Source organism: Marmota monax, unplaced genomic scaffold (genome assembly GCF_021218885.2).
Source record: "Marmota monax isolate L192 unplaced genomic scaffold, Marmota_monax_Labrador192_F-V1.1 WCK01_AAM20220418_F8-fsc00001, whole genome shotgun sequence".
NCBI lineage: Eukaryota > Metazoa > Chordata > Mammalia > Rodentia > Sciuridae > Marmota > Marmota monax.
This window is the reverse complement of record NW_026693777.1, coordinates 19,400,046-19,420,731: the sequence shown is the minus strand read 5'-3', so window position 1 is coordinate 19,420,731 and position 20,686 is coordinate 19,400,046. Positions and strand designations below refer to the sequence as shown.

At 36.7% G+C, this 20,686-nt stretch overlaps 1 protein-coding gene across 17 annotated transcripts in view; it reads left to right on the top strand.

The window, feature by feature from the left end:
• The window catches only part of Gphn (gephyrin), a 602,369-nt gene that overhangs the window by 510,050 nt on the left and 71,633 nt on the right, over positions 1–20,686 (top strand). For all 17 annotated transcript variants that reach the window (XM_058584564.1, XM_058584567.1, XM_058584570.1 and 14 more), the window contains 2 exons: positions 855–947; positions 11,065–11,120. In XM_058584564.1, coding sequence (XP_058440547.1) covers positions 855–947; positions 11,065–11,120 — 149 coding nt within the window. The remainder of the gene's footprint in view (positions 1–854; positions 948–11,064; positions 11,121–20,686) is intronic.

The following is a 20,686-nucleotide window of genomic DNA, read 5'->3' as shown; positions in this document are numbered from 1 at the left end:
GTATACACATGGGCATATTACTCAGCCATTAAAAAAAAGAATAACTTTCTGACTTTTTCTGGTAAATTGCTGGATCTGGGGACTGTCATGCTAAGTGAAATAAGCCAATCCCTAAAAAACAAAGATCAGATTTTTCTCTGATATGTGGAGACTAACCAAAATAAGTGGGGGAGGGTGTGAATTAGAAGGTAATTGGTTTAGAAAAAGAGGAATGAAGGAAAGGGAGGGGGATAAGAATAGGAAAGACACTGGAAGGAATCTGATTTAATTTTCCTGTGTACATATGTAAATACACCACAGTGAATCTCCACATCATATACAACCACAAGACTGGGATACCTGATTAGAATAAGATGTACTCCATATTTGTTTAAATTCGTCAGAATATACTGTACTGTCATGTATAACTAAAATAATAATAATAATAAAAATATAAAAATTAAAAATAAATGTGCATCAAAATTAATCTATTTTCTGAGGGTAGATTTCTAGAAGGGAAATTACTGAATCAATGGATATGAAAATGTCGAAGATTTGGCTTTATTTTTAAAGAACATCGTATTTGGGTTGTTAAAGAAATAATGACACATCATCAGAGCACATCTTTGTTGATTGTATAGCAACCCACATTCATATAATCTCTGCAAAATTACTATGGTTAACTGAACGTAATCTTTTATTTTAAGTACTAGGATGCACCTTTTCTTTCTGTCTCCTATTCCCTAGGACTGAAATCAGGAAATCTGACTGAGCCCATCATAAGTGGTGTCAGACAAGTATTCACACCCATCTTGTTTAAGACTGCTTGCTCACCCCATTGTTAACAATATTCATATTTCCTTTTTTTCTATCAGATGGAATGGGGCGAGTCCTTGCTCAAGATGTATATGCAAAAGACAACCTACCCCCCTTCCCAGCATCAGTAAAAGATGGCTATGCTGTCCGAGGTAAATGTTTTTGTTTACTTGAGTTCATCATATTCATGCTGTATTTTTTTTTCTTTTCATTTTTTTTGTCTTAGCCCAGGCACCCAATTACTGTTACGTTATTTCCCCTGTTATTGTTAGAATAACTTAAATTCACAGATAATCATGCTTATCTACCATTATGAATTTTATGGCACAATCATAATTAAAACTTTTCAATGAAAATATGATAGTTATAAGACAACTCTTGTTTACAAATAATATATAGTGATCAAATAAAAACACAGTTACTATAATTTATTTATTGACCCCTACACATGCCAGACAGAAATCGGTCTTTGTCTAGTGTTCTAAATATTCTCTGTTGAAAATATCTATACAGTCTCAGGAAAGTGAGTCAATTTTCAACATAGGCATTAAGTGAGACAGCCTGTTCTCTTGCTTCAAACTCAAACATTAGTAAAGGGCTTCATGTAAAGCAAGTATGAGGGAAACCTTTCTCTGAAAGATGCCATATTTCAAAGCTCTGGAGCCCCAGATGGTACTAGCAGCCATGTCCTCAGAGTTGCCTGAGATTGCATAAAGCTTAAAAGCAAAAACTAAATAGCACATGCCTACCCAAAATCCAATCTAAGAACCCAAAATGAAAATAAACTAAATCCCTTAGAAACTATTATTGGATTTGTTTGTTTTTGTTTTATTTTTCCATGTACAACATGATATTTTGAAATATGTATACATTGTACAGTGGTTCAGTTGAGCTAATCAACATATGCATTACCTAATATACTTATTATTTGTGATAAAAACACTTAAAATCTACTCAGCAACTTCAAAATAACAATACATCATTATTACATTATTAATTATTGATTCAAGGCTTATAACAAAAAAAATTAAAAATTTCTTAATTTATCAGCATTGTTTAAAAGTCCAATCATTTATTTATTTTTAACTAAAACATAAAAACTATACATATTGTTGGAGTACCATGTAATGTTTCAGTACATGTATATATTTTATAATACTTCAATTAGGTTAAACATGTCTATTTCCTCATAGGCCAATTCCTTTTTAATGTCAGTTAAATATGTATCTTCTCTTACTTGCTTTTTGTTTTTTTTTAACCACATCTAGCCTTAAAGTAAATTTTTTCTTGTAATTAGATGTATTCATTAATCTCCTTCATGTTCTATTCGTATTTCTTAGCAGTATCTTTTTATATTGGAAGGCAGTGTAGCAAATGGTTAAGGCTATGTATGGGCTTTGCCCAAAGTCAGACTTGAGGTTCTAATACTAGAATCATCTGTGTAACTTTAACAAAGTCACAAAATTTTTAAGCCTTGATTTTCTCATTTGTAAAATAGTGATAATTATAATAACACTTATTCTGATGAGTTGTTTTGAGGATTAAATAAGACCATAGAAAACCTTATAAAATGCCTGGCACACACAAAAAAAGAACTCAATATTTTTTTAAATGTTTAGTGGTAATAACTATTATTACTATTATTATTATTATTAACATGTTTTCTTAAAAAAAATCTCTGAAAAAAGGATATTTATCTGAATTTTTACTCTCATAGTCTGTGTAAATAAGATAGTGGGAAGATTGGTTTTATATTTTAATTTCCCCTAGTGTACTTTTTCCCAAAAAATCTATCTTGAATGTGCCTCATTTAGCTTGATATCACTAGATCAGACTACTTCTGAAACTGAGAAAGCCAAAATAAATAACTTCTAATGGCTTTTGTATTTTTTTCCTTTCAAATCAATTCCTTCTGTAGTATTTGAGAATGAATACTGTCCAGAAAGAAAATTATTTTATTTTTCCCATAGCTTTATTGATTATTCTTATTTCTTATTCCCCATCTAAATTCAGTTTTGATCTTATAATTTGTGGCCATACAGTATTACTATAAAATGACAATTCTTACTTACAGAGTAAAACAACTACAGCAGATGAAATACTACAGAAATATACAGTAGAAGAGTGAGAAATAAATTATTTGTGCAGTATTGTTCTCAAAGAGAATGTTATTCTGTAATTTTTAACTGAGGTAACTAAAAGCAACTCAATAAAAAAGAAACCATTGCACTTACCTTTTTTGTTACCCAAAATTTAACCCAGATGAGCCATAAAAGAGCCTTTCTATTACTATAGAATCCATTATTTTTTTTTATATAAAGTTACTATTCAGTATCTTCTTTATTATTTTGTTTTGGAATGGTGTTATTTTTAGTTATTTCCCCAAAAAGAAAATTTTCAAATGACATTTCACAGTATAAAAAGTCTAAGATATTATCTAACATGCAACTGATTCACATTCTTTCTCATAAAATTTTCCTAGTTCTCTAAGATATGAACTTAGAACAAAGACATAACATATAACATGATTATTGTGGATTTGGTTAAATCTCAAAGTAGAAATGCTTATTATACATTATAATTGAAGTATCAATAGTCTTTGGTGGACAAAAAGACATGTTTTTTTTAACAAAGCTGAATTTTTCAGTGTATATTTTGTCTCTAATTCAGGAAGATAAACTCTATTAGTAATTAAGATTTTCATTTATAAGGAAACTGTATTCATTAGTCTCTTCACTGACATACTATCACCCCAGGCAGTGTTTTAGTCCAAAAAAAAAAAAAAAATCCTTGAGTCAATTGTTATGGCTCTCTACCACTTTCTACTTTGTGTACCTCCTTCTCTCCACCTCTGTCTTCCTTTACTCAGTTCCTTTCTCCCCACTTCCTTTATTCTCCCTTTTTTCTTCCCCTTTGCCTTTGCCTTAGGCCTTCCAGTAATAACCAGTGGCACTCGTGAGCATTGCTAACCCTCTAGGTGTAAGAGGTTGCTAACTTGCTCTGGAGCACTAAGCATTAGCCAGTATCCTTCAGAAACATGTGGGATAAAACTCCAAACCAGTTGGAGGATCACTTGCTTTAAGGTATGTGGGTTGAACAGTCAAGATAGTAATAAAGTGACTAAGAAAATTTTTTTAAAAAGATTTTTTAAAAACATAGAAAGAATAGAATGTCAGGAATGCAGGAATCAAGTGCTAATGATATAAGTAACAGGAAGATCTACTAAACCTAAAACCATATTCAGGAAGGAGAGAATTTGAAAGATAAAAATAGAAAAAAAAAGAAAATGAAAGTGGCATATTAAGAATTAGAATCACTATAATATTTTTATTCCTCATGTTTTTGAAATTTTATTTCTTCCTTAACACTGATCACACTGATCATCCTCTTGATGCATTTATACCCACTAGTATCAATGTGGGTACCTATCGTCTCACAGTTTCTTCCTAGATATTAATAAAGGCAAAAATACCTCTGAATCTCAAGTTTAAATTTATTCAAAAAGTTTAAGTTGAAAGATTTATCCCTTCAGAACTTGTGTTGGCATCATTTAGAGAAAGGGACTATTTTAATAACCCAGGAATTATTATGAAAACCATGTATAACATACAATCCTGAAAGGATATATTAAGAGAAATTCTTGCCATCTGAGTAAATTTTTAATTTCTCTTTTCTTTTTTACATTCTGGTTTAAAATACTTTGATCAGAAAATCAAAAAGAACATTATGAAACAACCCATTATCTTACTGCTTGGCTATTATTAACAGTTTATGTGTTTAACTGAAATCCATTATTCTAAAGTACACTAAAATTCAATATGAACAGTCCACAACCATTCTGATTTAGAATCAGTTCTTATTCTTGCAGTGATGTTCATGTCTCAGGGTTTCTATTCTATTTGAATCATCTTCTGCCTCATCTGGTTTTTCAACCCATTTGGTAGCCTGTTATTACCTTCCACTGTAGAATACTCAGATGCAAAAGAGGAATATTATTTATGTGATGAATAACTTAGAATAATTAATTTTAGTTATTTTTAGAGAGTTTAAAATACTATATTTGAGGAAATAAATACCTTCTTTCCCAATAGTAACAATAAACAGGCATTTTCCCCTGGAAAAGAATACCAAATATCTCTCTCTCATCCTACTCCCAGCTCCCACTTGTCCATAAGAAAAGACAGTACAATTAAAACTCCAAACAATTTCCCCAATTTAGTTCCCCACGTAATTGCTATATTGACCCTTTCACCCCAGTGTTGTTACCTTCTCTTTTCACATTCCCTGCCCCAACTCTTCCTGTAATCTTGATTTTAGTATATACAATCAGAGCAGATGAATTATTAACACTTCTGCCTTCTTCCTCTGTCAAAAATATTTTCTAGGATCTCTGAAAGTTATGTTATTTATAGAGGCCTCAGTTTATTCAGTCCTAACATAGAAATGATGAAATTATTTATTATTGAAAATAAATGAATAACTATATAGTATTTCAAGAGGCTTAAGGAGAGATTACATATGGTGCTGGAAAAAGAAATAAAGAATAAATCTATGGCAAATGCTTTGAAGATGACTATTTTCTATACAGTGCCACAATGAATAGTTATCTCCTAGAATCAATTTTATATCAAATGATATAAATTCTTCAAATAAATATGTGAACAAAAGTAAAAGTGTTGCTAGGCACAGTGGCTCATGCCTGTCTTCCCAGCAGCTTGTGAGGCTGAGGCAGGAAGATCACAAGTTCAAAGCCAGCCTCAGCAATTTAGTGAGGCCCTAAGAAACTTAGTGAGATCCTGTCTCTAAATAAAATATAAAAAGGTCTGGGGGTGTGGCTTAGTGAATAAGTACCCCTGAGTTCATCCCAGGTACAAAAAAAAAAAAAAAAAGGATAAGTGTTTTTTGGACATGAAAAAAGGAGGAGAAAGAGAGCAATTTCAAAGTCTAACTTTAAGCTTTATACATTATTTATATAATGCATGTACTATTAGAGTTTGGTTTATGTTGCTTTTATTACTTCCTTTAAATTAAATTCTAAAGTTACAAAGCAGAAAAGAAAACTTTTTAGCAGTTATGTCAGAATTAGGAGGAAAAGGAATTTACAGAAATCCTTGGAATCTACCTATCTTTTATTTTTTTTAGTTGCTGATGGACCTTTATTTTATTTATTTTTATATGGTGCTGAGGATCAAACCCAGTGCCCTCACACATGCTAGGCAAGCACTCTACCACTGTGCTATAACCCCAGCCCCATCTATCTTTTCTGATAGCATACAGTGGTTTGTTTTGTTTTTCCAAGCTTTAGGTTCATGTGCCACCAAACCTCCACTTCTGTTCCTTCCCCCCTTAGCTTATATAATTCATCTTGGAAAATAGAAGCTTTTTAAAAAAGTATTTAACATATTTTAAAATCAGTTATCATCAAGTTAAATAGGTTGATCATTTTTTTTCTGTGTCTGTAAGAAAATAGTGACGCTTATTGTTCATGTAAAATAAGGTCTTTTGTGCTTTTGTAGTTGACTAATTTTTATTGGTTGTTTTTTTTTGTTTGTTTTTTAGTTAGACCTTTTTTGTATTCAATTGATTTTGTAGTTCTCTGCCCCTCAAAAAGGGAAGTCTAAGGACCAGCATCACCTTCTTAATCCCAGACCTTACTGACCAGAATCTGTATTTTAACAAGTTCCCCAGATGATTTGGATGAACATTAAAGTTTAGGAAACATGGTTAAAGGGAAATGATAAAAATAACTCCTGTTGGGAACAAGAACTTTCTATGTTGTTGGTTGACTGAATCTTCCTTAGCCAGCAATATAGAGATAAATTTACCACTGGAAAACAAACTATTATTGTAAACTATTATTGCTTGCATCTTTCTAAAAAGAGTTTTTGGTTTGGTTTGGTTTGTTCAGTTTGGTGGGGTTTTTAAAAAATATTTTTTAGTTGTCAACAGCCCTTTATTTTATTTACTTATATGCGGTGCTGTGAATCAAACCCAGGGCCTCACACATGCTACCACTGAGCCACAATCCCAGCCCTGGTTTGGTGGGTTTTTGTTGTGTTGTTTTGTTTTGGGATTTTTGGTGCTAGTGATTTAACCCAGGGACACTTTACCTCTGAGCTACACCCCAGTCCTTTTTCTTTTTTAATTTGTGACAGGAGCTCCCTAAGTTTCTTAGGGCCTCACTAAGTTTCTGAGACTGCCTCGAATTTGCAATCCTCCTGCCTCAGCCTCTCAAGTCACTGGGATTAAGTCACAAAAGCACAAAAGACCTTATTTTACATGAACAATAAGCGTCACTATTTTCTTACAGACACAGAAAAAAATGATCAACCTATTTAACTTGATGATAGCTGATTTTAAAATATGTTAAATACTATCATGCCAGGCCTCTAAAAAGATTCTTAAGAACCATGCTTACTATTTATTGAACATTTACACTGTGACTGAACATTTATTTAACATCTATTATATGACAAAATCTAGGGATTCCCCTGAAATGAGTAAGCAAATAACTGCAAATACATTTTTGAAGCCATACTTAGAATTATTTTGGAATACCTGGGGAAGTAGGTGACTTAAGGGGAGGGTAATCAGATAAAACTTTATAAAGAAGGTGCCACTTGAGTTGAGTCTTAAAAGCTAAGAGGACTTTAATCAAGAAACACTGATAAGGCCTGCAACTAAGAAGTCTTTAATCAAGAAACACTGATAAGTCCTGGCATAGTGACACACGCCTGTAATACCAGCAGCTCAGGAGGCAGGCGAGGCAGAGGATCACGAATTCAAAGCCAGCCTCAGCAAAAGCAAGGCACTAAGCAACCCAGTGAGACCCTGTGTCTAAATAAAATACAAAATAGGGCCGGGGATGTGGCTCAGTGGTCAAGTGCTCCTGAATTCAATCCCCCGAACCCCCACCCAAAAGAAGGAAACACTGACAAGGAAAGGATACTGCAAGTAGTAGAAATAGCCTGTCATGGAGCTGAAATATGAGTCATCTTGGTACTCAAGGAACTATAGTACTAGAAGGTAAGAATGCCTAGAGTAAACAGTATAAATTAACCATAGGCTTCTAAACATAATGCTCTCTGTACATAATCGTGGAGCATCTCCCTCTCCCTCATATACACACACCCCTTACCTGCTTAGTTCTTATTCATCCTTCATACTCAAATCAGATATCGTTTTGTCAGGGTGGCTTTCCCTGACCCTCCAGGGTAGCTCAGGTACTTTTATTGTATACTCTGATAAAACCATTTTTCCCCTTTGGAATGGTTTTCCAAATTTGTATTTATATATTCATGAATGTGATTATTTGATTCATACCTATTTCCCCCACAAAATCAGTGACTTTAATTAAGAGTTCTGTTACATTATAAGCCAATAGTATATACCTATGCAAACACACACACACTAATATGTGTGTGTATGTGTGTGTGTGTGTGTATATATATATATGCAAAAACAGGTTTCATGAAACATTAACCATTCTTACCGGGATGATGAGATCTTTTTTTTTTTTGAAGCAGGGTCTTGCTTTGTTGCCCAGGCTGGTGTCAAACTTCTGGGCTCATGTGTTTCTTCTGCTTCACCCTCTAGAGTAGCTGGTACTATGGGCATTGCCAACATGCTCAGCCTATGAGATATATTTTTTATGTTTTTTAATTAGAAAAATATAGTACTAGAACTATAGTACTAGAAGGTAAGGATGCCTAGAGTATACAGTATAAATTGATTTTATTGCCCACCTTCATTTGTGACCCAGAATTTGAAAAACCTTGTAACAGACTGGAACTACATTAAAACAGAAATATAATATCTGATTTTTACTCTACATTATTCCCAGACCCTAGTATGACACAGAATAGCAGACAGTAGAAATTTACTGAATAAATAAGAGGATTGAATAAGCAATAAAAGGTGTTACTTTTATAGTATGATTATCCTCATTTTTATCAACAATAAAACTGAAGGTTTAGTAATTTTGCTGAAAGTCCTAAAGCCAATGGCAGAATCATGATTCAGATTCAGTTTTGTTTTAATCTAAAAACATACTAATTCCTCTTGGGCAAGAAGTAAAAAGAGAAAATATCTAGGCTATTTGGAGGGTGGCAAGCTGATAATTATTACTCTACTAGAGAAACAATTAAAAATAAATTTATTCACACTGGAGGTACAGTTATTGTGGAATTCTGGAAGATAAATGACGAGTTAATTATTTTCCATAAGAAAAATCATAATTTGCTTTAAAATACTGCAAAAATAAGTGGAGAATAGGTTAAACAACATTGGTAAGATGTTGTTAATTGTTAAAGAAGTGACTTTTTATCACTATTTAAATAATTTATGTTTAAAAATTATTTTTAAAAATAGAAATCATGAAAATGACACAATAAAAATAGCATCATAGGCCAGGCACAAGGCACATTCCTATAATTCCAGTAGCTGAGAAGCTGAGACAGAAGGATCGCAAGTTCAAACCCAGCCTCAACAAAACCAGCCTCAGCAAAAGCAAGGCACTAAGCAACTTAATGAGACCCTGTCTCTAAATCAGATACAAAATAAAGCTGGGGATGTGGCTCAGTGGTCAAGTATCCCTGAGTTAATCCCTGGTACCAAAGGAAAAAAAAAATAGCATCACTCTTATAATATAATAATGAACACCTAAAACATAACAGGATTTCAAGAAAATACAAGAAATCCAAGAATTTATTAACTGAAATAATATCTATAAAGTACATTTAGCAATAGAAAAATCCAATGTTAATTTTTATCCCTATCCCCATCAAGTTAACCAAAATTATCTGTACAAAACACTTATTATATATAGCATTTTATTTAAAACTTTAGAAAAAATTCTACTTTATAGTTATAAGAACAAACAATTTCATGTTTTTAAGACAAATTGCCTTATTATCTATCAGTGTTATTGCAAATACAATTAAAATATTCATACATAAGGTGTTATGTTTTCTATATATGTACCCCAAACTCTTGCCACACACAGATGACGTAGAGGTAAGGTCATGATCATAAACTCATTAGATAGGCACTTCCTTGCCAGTAATATTGGTCTGAAGCCCAAATGATATGTCAGTAAAACCCTTCTGAGTTTTCCAGGAATATTTTTTCATCCAGCCACTACTATACTGTATGTAGCAAGGAGAAAAAGATTGGGTGAGAAGTTTTTTCCACCCAATTCTGGAAATGTCTTTTCCAATTTAAAAATAAATAGCCAGGATTGGGAGTATGGGTCAGTATTAGAATGTTTCCTAGCATGAGCAAAGCTCAGGGTTTACTCCCCAGCACTACAATAAATAAATAAATGTGCAGTGGAAAATGTGATTCAGTACCACCTATGTATTCTGGTTGAGAAGTAACATAATTTCTGATGCATAATTTTTAAAAATACTGTGCTAGGAATTAAGAGCTGAATGTTAGTATTACATCTACCACTGACCAGAATTTATTTTAGGTACTTAAATCTTTTCTGTCTGAATTCCTTCATTTTGTAAGTGATTTCCTTCAGCTGTAGAATGAAGAAAGGAACATATATTCATCCTACTTCACTTGGTTATTATGAAGACAAGAATAGTAGATAAATAATAAATTATAACAGACACTTGTTTGGCAGTATATATAAATGTGGCTGTATAATCAACGTGATCCTGCAATCTGTACATGGGGGAATAATAAGAATTCATATCCCATTTGAAACAAATGTATGATATATGATATGTCAAGATCAATGTAATGTTTTGAGCAACCAGTAAATTTCTGATGTTTAAAATAAAAATAAATTTATAGAAAGATGGAAAAGTATGATATGTTAAGTGTTAAGATTCACATAGATATCCATTAGTATGCACATACGTATCACAAATACATGCACATGGATAAGGTGGTATTCAGGACTGCCCCTCAAGCATTTTCCATTCCTGTGATTGATTCTTTATTTAGAATAATAACATACAAGAACCTCCTATTGGAAAACCACAAGTATGGAAATTGAGGTGACAGGAAGAATCTCCTGTGACACCAAGAAAAGACACAAGTAGGACCACTTCTATTGGTATTTGGGAGTTGAAGACTTAAAAAATCAAACCAGTAAGAACAAAGCCATTATCTAGTCTAGGAAATCAGAAATATATCCCACTTTACTGAAACTTTGTCACATAATCTGAGTGAAATTTTAGAATCCCAAATCTAGGTTATTGTTCCTTGATATAGGTCCATACTGATGTTTATTTTTGACTTTGTTCCATCTCTCAGCTGCTGATGGCCCAGGAGATCGTTTCATCATTGGGGAATCCCAAGCTGGTGAACAGGTAAGATTTATAGACCTGAAAAACACTAGTGATTTCAGCTTCATGAGTTTTGGGACTCTAATTCTAAACTCCTATGAGCATTGTGAAAGATCTTAGAGAAGGATTACTCAAAAGACTATCAAAAAGTTGAAAGAATGGTAACCTGGAAAACCAAAATAAGTCTCTCTTAGAGAATCCTCATTTACTAATATATGGCATAATTTTGATATATCCCCCAGAGACTGCTCCTCAAGCATTTTCTAGCTCTGTGATTGAGTGATTCTTTCTTCCTGTAAAAATACTGATTTTTCTAGTTAGAACTGGATCTCCTCAATGCATGGATGCTATAATAAGGAAACTAGGATCACTAATATTGGCATCATCTTTCTGTGTGTTTCCTTAACCTCTCCTAATGTTGATACATATGAAAGTGCATGTTAAGCCAAGGAAGAAATAGTTTTTGCAAACTTCCACCTTTTTAAAAAATATGTCTGTATATTTTTTCCATTTGTATTTTTATACAGCGCTTATGAGTGCTTTATATTAGTGGTTGAGTATCCTAGCCTAGGAGGAGGAAGCCAAGCGGTCTATTGCTGAGCCACAACCCCAGCTAAGCCTGGTACCTTTGACATGTTGCACACAGCTGACTATAGTCCCTATGACCATTTTGTAAAGAAAATAATAGCTAGGCTTGATTCTTTTTTATAAATGACTTACCTTGTGACTCTCAATTTATTTTATTTCTTAGTACCTATTTCCATCAGCAGTGGACATCTAAAGAAATCATTTTATAATAAGTCCACAGAGCAGGAATATTCAAGGAATACTTGCCTAATCTTTAGTTAAATCCATCCATCATTTATCAAGGACACTATGTGTGTGTATACCTGCTGCTAGGTTCTGGAAATAAGAATACATTAATACATAATTGCTACTCTTATAATGAATAGATCATATACAACTAATTGTAAGAGAATATATTAAGTGTTAAGGTAATGGTATCACTCAAGTTCAATGGACCACAAAACAGAAGTTGAGCACTTCAGCATAAGCAGAGTAGAGAGATGGAATTAGAACCTTATTAGAGTTCTGCAAAAGCAGAAATGAGAAAGGGGGATTCTAGGCAGAGAGAACAGCATGAATCAATGATCCAGAGGTGAATTTAAAAAATAGTTACATGGAATGCTTATGAAACTGCAAATTATTTGTGGTAGCCATAACAGCAGATTAGGGGCCTTCTGAACCTCTTAAACCTTATTAAACTAGTAGTTAAGACCGCCAACTATGCTAGAGACCTAGAAGAAAAGAACTATAAAACTGCTTATAAGTTCTTATAAAACTTTTACAAGAAAAAAATCAAAACCCTACTCAAAGTGTGTTTCTCTTTAAATTATCTATAATGCCCTTTATCTATAATCAATGTGTCACACATACTTTATAGCAAACTCAGAGAACTTGCAAGAGCCAAACTGCTCACTTACTGAAAGTACTTAAACTTGACCATTGGAATGCCATATATACAATGAGACAGTGATTTTATAAAATGATTTCTTGATGTACTAAAATACTTGACCTTAAATCACTTATAGTTTGGGCTCATTGAATAGCACAAGTGTGTTTATAAAGTGCTATCTTTAAACAAAGCTCAAAAAATCAAACTCAGTACTTTCATTAAGGAAAAGTCATATTTCAACCATTTTTACATTTATACAAAGCATATAAAAATAAAAATAAGGGGGGATTCTGAAGATGGCGGCGAAGGGAGTGCATTACCCCCGTGTACCGCGTCACTGTGCAGGAGAATGACGAGTTAGAATGGCTAAAAGCTATCTTGTTAGGAATTTCCAGCAAAATTGGGTGCTCCAAAACCTGGAGGAAGGATTTCCGTCGCACGAGGATCAGCTATGGGGGCTCAAACACGAGAGATTTGTCCGCACGGAGGGTCACGCTGCTTATTCAGCAAATCACCCCGCGGCTAGAGTCTGAGGCGCGCGCTGGGAAACGAGGAGATAGCAACGCAAAGATACAGCGCTGCAGTTTCTGCGGGCTTCTGCGAGCTGTGCAATCACCATACTCAGTGCTGAATTCTGGGTTTGAGACGGGGGAAGGAAGCGGTCCAATTCGGTTCTCCACACCGGTCAGACCACAGAGGAAGCCAGCGGCCACCATCTTGGAGAGCTGACATCACCATCCCTGTTTTCGACTGATCGCAGCTCATTCAGCCATAGAACAGGTAATTTCAGGCTGCCATTCGCCTGCGGCTTGCAGACAAATTACTCAGGCTCAGTGCTAAAGAACCCGCGGAAACTGCTTCTTGGAGCCTGCTCGTATCAGAACATACACCGAGCACAGAGCGGCCGAATTCCAGCTCCGGGAACTGCTCTGGCCCAGGGCTAAAGAACCCGTGGAAACTGCTTCTCGGTCTGCGTCCTGCTGAATACTATGGAGGTAAATACCAACCGAGCCTTCATAGGCAGTGGCAACAGGACTGAGACGGGGCTTGTGAGGGCCGGTCAGGACTCACCCGTTGCTTTGGTCACCCGGCAAAGGGAATGAAATGCTGCCATTCACATGGGATACCAAGATGGCAGAGATCTGATGTCATCAGAAAGCGGCGGAAGAGAGAACTTCATCAATACCAGCGGCGACAGAAACAGTTGGTCTCCTGGTAAAGAAAGTGAGTCACAAATACCCGAGTCTCTCTCACTTTGTCATCAAGCCAGAGGGGCAGAGCAGAGCCGCCACCCGCGCCCAGAACAGGCCCAGTGGCCCACCGGCGTGGTAGTCATGTAACCCCAATTGGAGTAGGGGCAGAGCAGAGCCGCCACCCGCGCCCACAAGGTAGGCAGACCTGCGACCGACCGGCAGAACAGGCCCAGCGGCCCTTGGGCGTGGTACACACGTCACCCCAACTGGAGTAGGGGCAGAGCAGAGCCGCCACCCGTGCCCGCAAGGTAGGCAGACCTGCGACCGACCAGAAGAACAGGCCCAGCGGACCGCGGGTGTGGTAGGAGGGGCAGGGCAGAGCCGCCGCCCGTGCCTGCAAGGTAGGCAGACCTGCGACCGACCGGCGGATCAGGCCCAGTGGCCTGCCGGCGTGGTACACACGTCACCCCAATTGGAGTAGGGGCAGAGCAGAGCCGCCGCCCGCACCCGGAACAGGCCCAGCGACCTGCCGGCGTGGTAGTCACGACACCCCAATTGGAGTAGGGGCAGAGCAGAGCCGCCACCCGCGCCCGAAAGGTACGCAGACCTGCGACCGACCAGCGGAACAGGCCAAGTGGCCTGCCGGCGCGACAGACACGTCACCCCATTTGGAGTAGGGGGAGAGCAGAGCCGCCGCCCGTGCCCGCAAGGTAGGCAGACCTGCCACCGACCGGTGGAACAGGTCCAGCGGCCGGCCAGGGTGTTAGGCACGTCACCCCAATTGGAGTAGGAGCAGAGCACAGCCTTCGCCCGCGCCCGGAACAGGCCCAGCGGACCACGGGTGTTGTAGACAAGTCACACCAATAGGAGGAGGGGCAGAGCAGAGCCGCCGCCTGCGCCTGCAAGGTAGGCAGACCTGCAACCGACCGGCGGATCAGGACCAGCGGCCCGCCGGCGCGATAGTCACGTCACCCCAATTGGAGTAGGGGCAGAGCAGAGCCGCCTCACGCGCCCGAAATAAGCCCAGCGACCCGCCTGCGTGGTAGACACGTCACCCCAATATGAGTAAGGGCAGAGCAGAGCCACCACCCATGCCCGCAGGTAGGCAGACCTGCGACCGACCGGCAGAACAGTCCCAGGGGTCCGCGGGCGTGGTAGACACGTCACACCAATTGGAGGAGGGGCAGAGCAGAGCCGCCGCCCGCGCCTGCAAGGTAGGCAGACCGCCGCCCGACCCTGCAAGGGAGGCTTTTCAACTATACAAGAGCAATATAAATATATAGGGGGAAAATTTTTTCAAAAACACAACAGTTTCACCAAGCAGAAAGAAACGCAAGGAAAACAAGGAAAGAAAGGACCACAAGCAATGCAGGTCAACTCAACTTTAGAAGAGGTAACAGCTGCAGCAGATGGAATGTCAGATAAAGAATTCAGGATATACATGCTTCAGATGATCTGGAGTCTCAAGGAAGACATTAGACAGCAAAATCAGACAATGAAAGATCACTTCGACAATGAATTACACAAACAAATCCAGGAAGCAAAGGATCAACTATACAGGGAGATAGAGGTTATAAAAAACAAACAAACAGAAATCCTAGAAATGCAGGAAACAATAAACCAACGTAAAAACTCAATTGAGAATACTACCAGCAGAGTAGAACACTTAGAAGATACAACATCAGACAATGAAGACAAAGTATTTCAACTTGAAAAGAACATAGACAGCCCAGCAAGACTGTTAAGAAACCATGAGCAGAACATCCAAGAAATATGGGATAACATAAAGAGACCAAACTTAAGAGTCATTGGTATACAGGAAGGTATAGAGGTCCAAACCAAAGGAATGAGCAATCTATTCAATGAAATAATACAAGAAAACTTCCCAGACTTGAAGAATGAGACAGAATCCCAAATCCTAGAAGCCTACAGGACGCCAAATGTGCAAAATCATAAGAGATCCACACCTAGACACATTATAATGAAGATGCCCAACATACAGAATAAGGAGAGAATTTTAAAAGCTACAAGAGAAAGGAAGCAGATTACATTTAGGGGTAAGCCAATCAGGATAACAGCTGATATTTCAACACAGATTCTGAAAGCTAGAAGATCCTGGAATAACATATTTCAAACACTGAAAGAAAATGGGTTCCAACCAAGAATTGTGTATCCAGCAAAATTAAGCTTCAGGATGGAAGATGAAATTAAAACCTTCCACGATAAACAAAAGTTAAAAGAATTTGCAGCTAGAAAACCATCTCTTCAAAACATCCTCGGCAAAACATTACAGGAAGAGGAAATGGAAAATAACAATGAAAACCAACAGTGGGAGGTAGGACAGTAAAGGGGGGGAAAATAATCAAAGAGGAAAACAAACCATGTTTAGTAACAGAAATAAACAAATATGGCTAGAAGAACAACCCATATCTCAATAATAACCCTAAATGTTAATGGCTTAAACTCACCAATTAAGAGACACAGGCTAGTAGAATGGATCACAAAACAAGACCCATCAATATGCTGCCTACAGGAGACACATTTGATAGGAAAAGACATACATAGGCTGAAGGTGAAAGGTTGGGAAAAATCATATCACTCATATGGACTTCGGAAACAAGCAGGAGTGTCCATACTCATATCAAATAAAATAGATTTCAAGCCAAAGTTAATCAAAAGGGATAAAGAGGGACACTACATACTGTTCAAGGGAACCATACACCAACAAGACATAACAATCATAAATATATATGCCCCAAACAATGGTGCAGCTATGTTCATCAAACAAACTCTTCTCAAGTTCAAGAGTCTAATAGACCACCATACAATAATCATGGGAGACTTCAACACACCTCTCTCGCCACTGGACACATCTTCCAAACAAAAGTTGAATTAGGAAACTATAGAACTCAATAACACAAAAAATAACCTAGACTTAATTGACATATGTAGAATATACCACCCAACATCAAGCAGTTACACTTTTTTCTCAGCAGCACATGGATCCTTCCTAAAAATAGATCATATATTATGTCACAGGGCAACTCTTAGACAATATAAAGGAGTAGAGATAATACCATGCATCTTATCTGATCATAATGGAATGAAACTGAAAATCAACGATAAAAGAAGGAAGGAAAAATCATGCATCACTTGGATAATGAACAATAGGTTACTGAATGATCAATGGGTTATAGAAGACATCAAGGAGGAAATTAAAAAATTCTTAGAGATAAATGAAAACACAGACACAACATATCAGAATCTATGGGACACATTGAAAGCAGTTCTAAGAGGAAAATTCATTGCTTGGAGTTCATTCCTTAAAAAAAGGAAAAAACAACAAATAAATGATCTCATACTTCATCTCAAAATCCTAGAAAAAGAAGAGCAAAACAACAGCAAAAGAAGTAGAAGGCAAGAAATAATTAAAATCAGAGCTGAAATTAATGAAATCAAAACAAAAGTAACAATTGAAAAAATTGACAAAACTAAAAGTTGGTTCTTTGAAAAAATAAACAAAATCGACAGACCCTTAGCCATGCTAGCGAAGAGAAGAAGAGAGAGAACTCAAATTACTAGCATATGGGATGAAAAAGGCAATATCACAACAGACACTTCAGAAATACAGAAGATATTCAGAAATTATTTTGAATCCTTATACTCCAATAAATTAGAAGATAGTGAAGGCATCGATAAATTTCTTAAGTCATATGATCTGCCCAGATTGAGTCAGGAGGATATAGACAACCTAAACAGACCAATATCAATTGAGGAAATAGAAGAAACCATCAAAAGACTACCAACTAAGAAAAGCCCAGGACCGGATGGGTATACAGCAGAGTTTTACAAAACCTTTAAAGAGGAACTAATACCAATACTTTTCAAGCTACTTCAGGAAATAGAAAAAGAGGGAGAACTTCCAAATTCATTCTACGAGGCCAACATCACCCTGATACCTAAACCAGACAAAGACACTTCAAAGAAAGAAAACTACAGACCAATATCTCTAATGAACCTAGATGCAAAAATCCTCAATAAAATTCTGGCGAATCGGATACAAAAACATATCAAAAACAATGTGCACCATGATCAAGTAGGATTCATCCCTGGGATGCAAGGCTGGTTCAATATATGGAAATCAATACATGTTATTCACCACATCAATAGACTTAAAAATAAGAACCATATGATCATCTCGATAGATGCGGAAAAAGCATTCGACAAAGTACAGCATCCCTTTATGTTCAAAACTCTAGAAAAACTAGGGATAACAGGAACATACCTCAATATTGTAAAAAAGCAATCTATGCTAAGCCTCAGGCTAGCATCATTCTGAATGGAGAAAAATTGAAGGCATTCCCTCTAAAATCTGGAACAAGACAGGGATGCCCTCTCTCACCACTTCTGTTCAACATAGTTCTTGAAACACTGGCCAGAGCAATTAGACAGACGAAAGAAATTAAAGGCATAAAAATAGGAAAAGAAGAACTTAAATTATCACTATTTGCAGGTGACATGATTCTATACCTAGCAGACCCAAAAGGGTCTACAAAGAAACTATTAGAGCTAATAAATGAATTCAGCAAAGTGGCAGGATATAAAATCAACACGCATAAATCAAAGGCATTCCTGTATATCAGCGACAAATCCTCTGAAATGGAAATGAGGACAACCACTCCATTCACAATATCCTCAAAAAAAATAAAATACTTGGGAATCAACCTAACAAAAGAGGTGAAAGACTTATACAATGAAAACTACAGAACCCTAAAGAGAGAAATAGAAGAAGATCTTAGAAGATGGAAAAATATACCCTGTTCATGGATAGGCAGAACTAACATCATCAAAATGGCGATATTACCAAAAGTTCTCTATAGGTTTAATGCAATGCCAATCAAAATCCCAATGGCATTTCTTGTAGAAATAGAGAAAGCAATCATGAAATTCATATGGAAAAATAAAAGACCCAGAATAGCAAAAACAATGCTAAGCAGGAAGTGTGAATCAGGAGGTATAGCGATACCAGACTTCAAACTATACTACAGAGCAGTAGTAACAAAAACAGCATGGTACTGGTACCAAAACAGGCAGGTGGACCAATGGTACAGAATAGAGGACACAGAAACCAATCCACAAAACTACAACTATCTTATATTTGATAAAGGGGCTAAAAGCATGCAATGGAGGAAGGATAGCATCTTCAACAAATGGTGCTGGGAAAACTGGAAATCCATATGCAACAAAATGAAACTGAATCCCTTTCTCTCGCCATGCACAAAAGTTAATTCAAAATGGATCAAGGAGCTTGATATCAAATCAGAGACACGCCGTCTGATAGAAGAAAAAGTTGGCTACGATCTACATACTGTGGGGTGGGGCTCCAAATTCCTCAATAGGACACCCATAGCACAAAAATTAATAACTAGAATCAACAAATGGGACTTACTCAAACTAAAAAGTTTTTTCTCAGCAAAAGAAACAATAAGAGAGGTAAATAGGGAGCCTACATCCTGGGAACAAATCTTTACTCCTCACACTTCAGATAGAGCCCTAATATCCAGAGTATACAAAGAACTCAAAAAATTAGACAATAAGATAACAAATAACCCAATCAACAAATGGGCCAAGGACCTGAACAGAAACTTCTCAGAGGAAGACATACAATCAATCAACAAGTACATGAAAAAATGCTCACCATCTCTAGCAGTCAGAGAATTGCAAATCAAAACCACCCTAAGATACCATCTCACTCCAGTAAGATTGGCAGCCATTATGAAGTCAAACAACAACAAGTGCTGGCGAGGATGTGGGGAAAAGGGTACACTTGTACACTGCTGGTGGGACTGCAAATTGGTGCAGCCAATTTGGAAAGCAGTATGGAGATTTCTTGGAAACCTGGGAATGGAACCACCATTTGACGCTGCTATTCCCCTTCTCGGTCTATTCCCTAAAGACCTAAAAAGAGCATGCTACAGTGATACTGCTACATCGATGTTCATAGCAGCACAATTCACAATAGCAAGACTGTGGAACCAACCTAGATGCCCTTCAATAGACGAATGGATAAAAAAAATGTGGCATTTATACACAATGGAGTATTACTCTGCATTAAAAAATGACAAAATCATAGAATTTGCAGGGAAATGGATGGCATTAGAGCAGATTATGCTAAGTGAAGCTAGCCAATCCCTAAAAAACAAATGCCAAATGTCTTCTTTGATATAAGGAGAGTAACTAAGAACAGAGTAGGGACAAGGAGCATGAGAAGAAGATTAACATTAAACAGGGATGAGAGGTGGGAGGGAAAGGGAGAGAGAAGGGAAATTGCATGGAAATGGAAGGAGACCCTCAGGGTTATACAAAATTACATACAAGAGGAAGTGAGGGGAAGGGAAAAATAATACAAGGGGGAGAAATGAATGACAGTAGAGGGGGTAGAGAGAGAAGAGGGGAGGGGAGGGGAGGGGAGGGGGGATAGTAGAGGATAGGAAAGGCAGCAGAATACAACAGACACTAGTATGGCAATATGTAAATCAATGGATGTGTAACTGATGTGATTCTGCAATCTGTATACTGGGTAAAAATGGGAGTTCATAACCCACTTGATTCAAAGTGTGAAATATGATATATCAAGAACTATGTAATGTTTTGAACAACCAACAATAAAAAATTAAAAAAATATAAATAAAAATTAAAAAAATAAAAATATGGAGAGAATAACTGCTAACCTTAATAATCATTGGGAAATATTGCATATATTGCTGGAATGTACCATTTTAACTGACTTCATTCAATTGCTGTTTATATTGTCTACCTAAGTGAATATATAAATGTTTTTTATATATCCAGTATCTTTAAAATGAGGTTAATATATGTCAGCTGGTAGGAATCCTTGACCTACCATTTAGAATTGCTGATGTAAGAGAAAAGCCAATGTT